The sequence below is a fragment of the Ooceraea biroi genome, chromosome 1 (genome assembly GCF_003672135.1).
Source record: "Ooceraea biroi isolate clonal line C1 chromosome 1, Obir_v5.4, whole genome shotgun sequence".
NCBI lineage: Eukaryota > Metazoa > Arthropoda > Insecta > Hymenoptera > Formicidae > Ooceraea > Ooceraea biroi.
Genome location: NC_039506.1, coordinates 16,633,175 through 16,642,483, shown reverse-complemented (window position 1 = coordinate 16,642,483; position 9,309 = coordinate 16,633,175). Strand labels below are relative to the sequence as shown.

The 9,309-nt window shown below is 49.8% G+C and overlaps 1 protein-coding gene across 5 annotated transcripts in view; it reads right to left on the bottom strand.

Moving 5' to 3' along the window:
- Positions 1–2,920: 2,920 nt before the first annotated feature.
- The window catches only part of LOC105274942, a 52,242-nt gene continuing 45,853 nt past the window's right edge, over positions 2,921–9,309 (bottom strand). For all 5 annotated transcript variants that reach the window (XM_011331435.3, XM_011331436.3, XM_011331439.3 and 2 more), the window contains one exon: positions 2,921–7,810. In XM_011331435.3, coding sequence (XP_011329737.1) covers position 7,810 — 1 coding nt within the window. In that variant the 3' untranslated portion in view covers positions 2,921–7,809. The remainder of the gene's footprint in view (positions 7,811–9,309) is intronic.

The window sequence follows — 9,309 nt, the reverse complement described above, 5'->3', positions numbered from 1 at the left end:
TACCCCACGCGAGAGGGGGATGCGTCTCGGTGTTTTTACGTCTTAGGCAGAGACGGGGCCCGACCGCGCACAGCTTCCCCGCGGCGCGGAGACTTGGATCGTACGGTTTCTTTGTCGAGAATCACGATGATCGCGTCATTTCGATCGTCAAGAGCCAAGTGGAATCGCAAGGAGAGTGGAAGCCGGTAGCGCGATTGCGGTAAGATCTTACCATGCGGACCGAACATATGGCACGCTCGCGAATGCAAATGATGCGAGGCAAATGAGCGAAATCGTTCCGAGGATTGAGATAACCGCGAGAAGCCAAAAGTGTTTGCACATTGGCACAATCTTGTTAATTGCGATCGTCGGAATCAAGGGGGCTGTAGCAACCTTCGCGCTGCTGATACTTTGGACCAGGTTTCTTGTTAATTAAGAACTGTCTGCGGGGAAATGTGTATCTGACGTATGGGAGATGGGGGTCAAGATAGATCGGAAGGTGGAGGAAGAAAGAGAGAGAGAGAGAAATGGAGCAAGAGCGAGAGGAAGGAAGACGGGACAAGTGAGACAAGTTGGTGACCTTGTTGAAGAGAATGGACACCGGGAGTAATTTTACCGCGCGCGCGGTGGCGGAAAAAGAACCTGTGAAAAAGGACCTGTTAAGTATCACAACGAGTGATATCCCGGAGCTGATCTACTTCGGCTATATCAAGAGCAGCTGCAGCCTCGTGGCAAGTATCGTGCAGTAATAGCAGCAACATCCACTGTACATCGCGTACAATTTCGCGCGTTACGCGTCGCGAGAGGAAAAAAGCCGGGCGTATTGCGATAGAAAGTGTGCCTCTCGAAACTGCCACATTTCTGCGGCGTCGTTCGTTAGCCAACCGGGAGTTGCCGGGAGGTTGCGATGGTCGGGCGCCGTTTATTTTTTCCTTATTACCGCCAACCTTTTACACTGGAACAATTTTCAGCACGCACGCAGAACATCGGTACCCATCGGGAACGCTTTTTTTTCCGCGCTCAAGACGTGAGCGCGCAGTGAGAATCTCCTTTGTTTCGTGAGGAACGATTGAAAAGATTGCTCGCGTGCATCGGATACTTCAGCTCTCTGCTGAATGCGTCGTAATAGCAGGTGTGAACCTCCGGCGGGAAGAAAAAGTTCGAGCGGCTGAATACAGTCCTCAAATTTGTGATCCTTGCTCGCTCGCAAACCGGAGGCGGCCGCGTTGCATAAAAGCCGAGTTTGCTTCACGTGCATCCGTGCTCTTACACACATTATCCGTTTGCGCGGCATGATTGTGGCCGCGACCTAGTTGATGCTCCGAATGCTTTAAAACAGTTTCCTTCCTTCCTTTTATCTGAAAGGAGAGAAAGAATAAAGTCTTTGGAAGCACTTAAAACATTGACTGTATGTCAACCGCAGCCTGCATGACATAATGACGTTGTTACATCTCGCCGATACCACTGCTGCACATTTTTCTCACGTTATTACAGCGTCACTTACAATTAGTGGTTTCGACGTTTCCCGCGAGGTTCACCCAAACGCGATGAAGAAAATGAATTAATCAGTAACTCCGTTTCTCGCTGATAAGCCAAGAATCATCATCGACTACGAAGCCTCGACAATCGCTGCGAAATCTTCGCTGAGGATCAACGTTCGCTGGCTCATCGCAACGGTGCATCGCACGATCGACATCGCGTCTATCTTCTTTCACACCGGTTTAACGCCAACGCGTTTCGGGCGCGAGTGTTACGGACGTCATTCGCCTGTAACGTATGCGTTGTCCAAAGCGGTCGACAGCTCGAGTTTTGGTATCGCGACCGTGATCGTAAACCCTGTGATCGCTCTCCGTCTCCGTGAGCTTTACAACACCTAAAGTCTCGGCGACGCCAAGCTGCAATTGGGCGGAGCCTCGTTTTTTTCCCGTTACTTAGCGTCGTCCTCCCTTGCTCTTTCCGTTCTATAATCGCGCGCACTGGGCCACGTCTGACACGCAGGCGTCTCGCGAAAAAGTTCCAGATACGCGTTGCAGGTGGTAACGGTAGTAGCGGCGAAACATGTGATCGTCAGGAGCTATCGATGCCCGCTACAGGAAGGCGAAGCTTTATAATATCGCGTGGGGAGGGAGGGCGATCTCAATGGGGGCATAACCGTACTCGCCAGCACCGCCTTAAGAAGATTGAAACCAGGGACCGTTGTCGAGCAAAAGCGAAAACCGTGAGACACGGTCGAAGCGCGGAGTAACGTGCAATGAAAGAATGAAAAGGAAGAAAAGAGGAAAAATGTTGAAATAAAATTCTCACTCCCTCGCGACGTTAGGGTGCGTTAACGGAGCATTAAAACGGTTTACACGTATTACTATCGTTATTTAGCGTGAACGGAGAGTATTGGCCGGTGAGATATCGGGTCCCCCATTTTATCGGACCCCCGTATCCGCTGCTGGGAAGCTGCGGGACGACTCTGCAGACGCTATCGCTCGGAAATAAGGACACATCGTCGCTCTCGTGTGGTCCGCGCCACGAGAAGTCTCAACCGCCGCCAGCGTGCACGTCGGGCTTATTGGTACTCGCGCTCTTGGCGAAATAGAGTCTGACACGCGATTCGATCCCTCTTAATCGGAGTGTCTGGACATACCATGCCGGTTGTGTGTTAGTCGCTCGTCGTTCGCATGGACAATACGAAATCGAGAACTTGTATTGGTCGCACTTACCTTAAACTCACGTTAAGGTCCGTTGATCTGATCTCTCCCGCTGCATAATTTGATGCGGATGCTTGCGCGGTGAAATCCAGGCTGCAGAATAATACAGTTTACATTTCTCGCCCTTTGAATAAAATATCGCATCCACACGCAAAGTTATATCGAGCAAACTCTGACAGTAATAAGAGCATAGTTGTCCTTGGAAAAAGAGTGAGGAGGGATCAGGCACATTGAGGCGCTGCTGGATTAGCAGTACTGTTTTATTTATATGTCATAGCATAACACTTAAAAATATGCCAAGTACACTGAATCCGTGGACGACAATACGCTCCATAGCGTCGCTTCCTCTGCGCGCGAGGCTGTCCTTCTGCCTTCGTCACATTGTCACCGTCATCTCCCTGTCACATCCCGGTGATGACTATCTACCTATTACCGATCGCGATTGCTCTTGACACACAATATGTCTGTCTCTCTCTATGTGTTATCGAATAAATAACTACACAACCAAATCTCCGATAAAAAACAAGTGGATGGATCGCGCTAAGCAGACAACCAAGATCCTCTCCGCTGAAACTCGAGTCGCGTCACCGGTTGCGAGCCTTTCGTAACCTTTTTTAAACAAGAATCATACATCTATTCAAAGCGCAAGAATCTCGCACCTCGCTAGTCCGATGTGAGAAATGGTGGCGCGACACCCCGCGCGATCTCGCGCGCGGATCGACGCGGAGATGCGAGTGCACCAGTGTACTTCGTCTAGCTCCCTAAGTAACTCAAAACTGAGATAAAGCGACATGTACCCTTTTATCACTAGATCCTGAGCGTCCTAAAAAGAAAAACTGCCGTTACTCGCGCGGAAGCACCCTCACAGCCGCCCTTACCCCTAAAGCCGCTCGCTCGAGTCAAGCCGATCTAGCTTGACGAGAAGGATACCGGCTGCCTGGGCGCTTTCGCTGAGAAACGCACGAAAACTTATCAAGTGAACAGAATAACGCTTAACGAAGAGGAACGTCTTCGCGATCGGCGACGAGGTCACTCCTCGATCGCCCCGCAGAAAGCACGTCGCACAATGAAATAAGACGGAGCCCTACGAGCTCGTCCCCGCACAGTACAGTAGAATTCCGCGCATAGATAGATTAGATACTAGAATATATACGTGTGTCAAAAAACATCAAGCACATCTTTCGTCTGAGCCGCGCGAAACACGCGCGACAGCAAGAGAAAGAAGGAACAACCATTAACGACTATTCTTGCCTTTAGAGAGCTGGGGAAGTTACTGACGAATGGCGCGTCTCTCGACGTGCCCTCCGCCGGCAAATATTTTAAGGTATCGACAAAGTGGGGCCGAATTAATTGTTATCGGTGACACCAAGAGACTGATACCTCGCCACCCCCGCTTAGACTCGCATTGCGCGCGAATCATTTATTCGCGCGGCGGAAGAGTATTCCTATCTACGTGAAAGGACGTGTGTGTGTATGCGTGTATGTGTGTGTGTGGGTGTAGCTGTGTTAAGTGTGTCTTTTTTTCCTTTAGCGAATACATTTATAGGATATAGATTACGTTATGATTAAGCGATATCCCTTAAAAAAATATGGCGATAGTACGTAAAATCCGCAAGATCGAGCGAACTTGTTACAAGCACCTCGCGTAGCACCTAAACGCTCGTGAAATTGTCGAATCTCTATTAATCGTGTACCTTAGAAAAGTGTATCAACAGCCGCCGAGTGCAAGGGATGTGCCCCTTAACGGCGAGACGTGCGGACGTCGATGCTCGAGACACGAGACGTGCAGTGTCTTGTCGCAGCCCAGGTACGGCTGAATGTGCTTAAATCGCTAATTAAACTTAAACTTAACGTAAACTTAAAACTCTTTTTCTCAAACCTTGAGTAAAAATTTATAAACCGAAAGCGGTACCAAGATGAAGATGCAGCGTTTTTTTTTAAATTATCCATACAGAGAATCCATGATCCTTTCAAGCTTTCGTATAAAGATTAGGATGATCAGTTGAAACTTGACAGATTATAAAATATTTTTAAACTAAAAATAGTACCATCATGATGGTACTATTATCATGATCACACATCACGCGCGATGAAGTGTGTGATATTCACACAGTGACTTCTAACAGTGCACGCATTGCAAAGACGCAGCGTTTTCCTTGAAATTATATATAAATTGAAACAGAGAATCCACGATGTTTCAACCTTTGTAAAGGCCAGGATTGTTGAAACTTGACAAATTAAAAATAAATCTACAAGCTGGACGCTCTGTGAAACTCTTCAAGACAATGTCTTCTCCGCCCGCTGGCGGCGAATCCGTGGCAGGCTAAATAATTCGACGTATCGTGACAAGAGGTTTTGCAAAATGGAAAGAAGAAACGTTCCCGTTCGCCGTGTATGCGTGCTTATACATGCACTCATGCATGAGGCGAGAGCCGCGTATGTGCATGCGGATGCACGCGAGTGCGCCGGCCACGACGGACGGACACATGTTCCACACGCGAGCGTAACGCACGCGAGCGTACACGCGTACAGTGTGCGCTGTTTACGGTATTCACTGTGTTAATACTCGGCAATTTTGGATTTTACAGGCACGCCACGGCAAACGTTAGATCGCGCAACGGACTCCGCGCCCAGTTCGCGCGGAACAAGCGGAATCCGCGCATTCGCGCTCCGCAAATGAGGAATTCCCGAGAGATTCCCGTCGCGCGCATCAATCCGCTCGTCCGTTTCGCGTTCCTCCTCGCCGGATCCGTTCTCCTCTCTCAAAACGAGAACTCGTTAAAACGGTAGCGCACTCCTCGAGCGTACGTTAATTCCGCTAACCGTACGCGCAGCAACAACGCTGGGGCGAACTATCTTAAGCTGAAATTGCGGGTTACGGTAATAAACACCAGGATGCCGAAAATTATAGGATATCGGCATCTCGGTCTGCCACGATCTCGATCGCGCGCGTTGCACGTTGTCTTCGTGCGGACATCTGACGCGAGCCGACCTTCTTGCTCACGTGAGCAACAAAAGGATCCGCTTTGGCGTACCTTCCGGAGGGTCCTGCGACGGTCCAATTAAAAAATCGACTGAGGTACCCGTGAGAACTCTCCTCTCGCTATTCAGGCACTCGCAAGGCCGGAAGCGGAACGGCGTTCTTGCGAGCGCGCGCGAGAAAGACCGTCAAGAACCGAACGACCGAAAAACTCCGCGGCGTGACGAAGGAAGGGTTGGACGGGACAATAAAATAATGACACACTCGTTCTGGACTGTCGGATTAATTGTAACTAAATCTCCGGCGTATTTAAAGCACCAGTGATGGGAAATAATATCGTGAGATCAAGCTATACGCGCACCGAAATCGAAAAAGGAGCGGCCCGGCCGTAAAATAAATCTTCGTGCGCGATCGTGTGTCCATAAAAGCGCGGTTGATATGCAAATTAATTCCCCGGCGTCCCCAAATTGCGCAAAGGCGCTGACGATAAATTCGACGCAGCACGATGCAGCAGCGCGCTCATTATTGAAACGCAAATTCATTTACGGGGAGAGGAGTCGTTAAAGGTCTATGGTAATATCCGATCGGGCAATGTATCAAATTGTTACTCGGAACGTGTTCCCCGCCGGGCAAAAGGGAAGATTATCAAGAGAAAGAGAGAAAAAAAGATCAATCCGAAGAGAATGAGCTTGCGCATAGGGGAGACAGTTTTTCGGTGCTCTTATTTTGTAAATTAATTTGCCGCGAGCTGGAATGACCAGTTTTTCAACGGTTGTTTTATTGCCGCGTTGCGCGACTGACATGTCCACCTATTTCGCGATTACGCGCGCAGATGCGCTCGCGAAATATGAAAAGTTTTTATTATCAAGAGCGCGTGCAAGAACTGATAATTCACACCGCACAAAAAAAAGAAAAATTAGATAAAAGCAGAGATGCTGAGAAGGGAATATTACATCTCGCCTCTCTGAGAGGAATAAGGTATCGTGAAGATCCACCAACGACACTTTGAATCTTCTTGATTTAAAGGATAAGGATCGTGAATATCTTACCGTTTGCTGCACGTTTCGCATCTCTCAGCAACGTTTAACGAACGCCACAGTGTCCGAGAAAACGGCGCTTGCGATAGCCGGTACGTGTATGCGGTACATGAATAAAGTAGAAAGCGTCAAGATCACCACAAGATCCGTTGATTAAGTCCAAAGCTTCTTGCCGATTTCCGGTTTCCCGGAGCACGCGAGATCGGCGCGCTGCACGGCGATGTATGCGCGACGCATGCCGCGAAGCAAACCGTCGTTCACGATTGGATAAATTTCTCGGCGATCCGCTTGACGCACGTCGCTTGCTCGCTCGCTCGTCCGCCTTATCTCGCCGTTGCATTCTTCTCTCGCTCCAAATTTAAAATGGGCGTACATGTGCGAGGTGGACATGCGCGAGACGGACTCGCCAAACGAGAATGACTTCTCGATGGGGATCGGGAGCGCGGCGTGTCACGATCTTCCTCTCTCCTCCTCCGTGGACCGGCATCTTGCTTGATTTGAGCGCTTGCGGTAACTGCCTCGCCATGCGAAACATCAGGACCCGTCAACTCGCTCTCGCCCGAAACGAGAATCCGCGCGCGACACAATCATGCATGATCCTAGCGGCGCGTTCCTTCTTCAGGAAGGGAATCGGACATCGTTCGGAAACGAACAGCTCGAGGATGAGAATGATGATGATGATGACGATGATAGTGATGGTGACCACCCCGTGGACGTCGATCTCGCGTGACCGTTTACGCCGCTGGATCTTGGAGAATCACGACTTGGCGCGCGTGCAGGATTCTTCATGAAGAGGATGACTGCATGAGGTATCTCCTCTTCCACGGGAGCTCCCGTCTGCCCGCGGAACACGCTTTTTTCAAGATAGATGGAGAGACGGAGGGACGGCAAAGGACTCGTCCGATTCTCGATCGATCGGGATTGATTCGGTCCACGTGGTACGTAACAGCTCTGACCGCATGTCTCACGATGTCCGGGAACGAGTTGGCGATGATCAATGGCCAGGTCCACCACTCGCCTCGGCGGCCACCTTCGGAGGAGGCGACCGCGATTCTCTTTGGATTCGACACGTTTCTCTCGTCGATCTGCCTCATTGATCTTCAGCGTCCGTCCATCTGAAAGCAGAAACGAGAACAAAAGGGTCCGTAAGCGTGAAGTAAATTGCGCGCGTGTATCGCGCGATAATGATGAAGGATCACTTCCGGCTGCCTCGCCGGAGACACCGGCAGCAATTATGAAATAATTGTTTTTCGTTTATTATATCGATCGCGCGACTTGTGCAGTAAGTCTTATGTTACGGTCCTTATGACAGTATCCGAAATTGAAGAAACGCGGGGCGATTCGCTTTGTTGCTCGCGTGCCGTTTGCTTGGAAAACGTTACAGAACTGGTGCTACGTGCACGACGATGCACGCCAGAGTATGTAATTTGCGTAATATCAACATCCCCTCAATTAAGAGCGTCATTATTCGCGAAATAAAAATAATTTCAGTTTGTCCATGGCTAGCTTAATTACTTTTTAATCATCGCTTACGTCGGTTAGCCGCGAGAGAGAGAAAAAAAAGTATTTTATATAATTGCCGTCCGCCGCGGCTGCGATTAAAGTGTCAGCCGTAACAAGAAAATAAAAGAAGCCGCAAACTTGTCTATGCAGCCTGAGATCCGCAATGGTACCGGGTAAATCGCGTTGTTTTATTGCCACCGACAGCATTTATCGACGTAAGTCTGACATGCGACGTACAAGCAACACGTCGGCCAAGCTCGAGCGCATATCAGCATCGTCGTTGCGATAACGACTTTATTTTACTTCTCAATTAACGGAATATCGCAGGATGTTGGAATATGAGGAATAACGTCCTAAGCTAATTTATCTCGTTATCGCCGTCACGCGCAATCGCGTCCCCGGGATCTCTCAAGTTACCTTAATCGGTAAAAGCATCGAAACGGTCCCGAGAAAAACCCGGCTGATCCAGTCGTTCGAGGAGACGAAAACGCGAAAGAAGCCCTCTCCTCCTCGTTCCTCGATTATCGAATGCTGGAAACCACCGGGTTAGAAAACGAAGGAGATGGGGTTAACGACTGCCATCGTGTCGGCGGACGATCCGGCGGATATTAAATCTGGTAGCGGGACATTTCGCATTCAAGAAGTTTTCTCAGGGAAGGAGGGCAGAGGAGGCGGGGGGAAGCTTACTACCGCGAACAACTCTAAGGGTGCGTCAGGTCGCGAACAGGAAGAAGGTGGACCAGCGGTTGCACGTATTCTTCGCCGTAAACGAAATCCACCAGGAAGAGAAGCTCGCGCAAAGAGAAAAAAAGGGACAAGAAAGAGAACTTGCGCGAGACAGCGGGGATAGGGGGAGGGGGAAGGGGGGAGGATAGGGCGGCGCGGGAGCGCAGAGGAGAAAAGTATATTATGTTCCTAAAGCAATGTTACCAACTCGAGAACTGGCGAACTAGCCGACAGTAAAATCCATTTTATGTCTCCCTCGTAAAGCCAGTCAGATGAAACCCGGACTTAGTTTTCATACGTGCACCCACTGCCAGCAACCACCACCCTCCGCGCCAGATCCGGTTTTCCACCCCGCGTAGCGTAGGACCATTACATCAACTTAGGA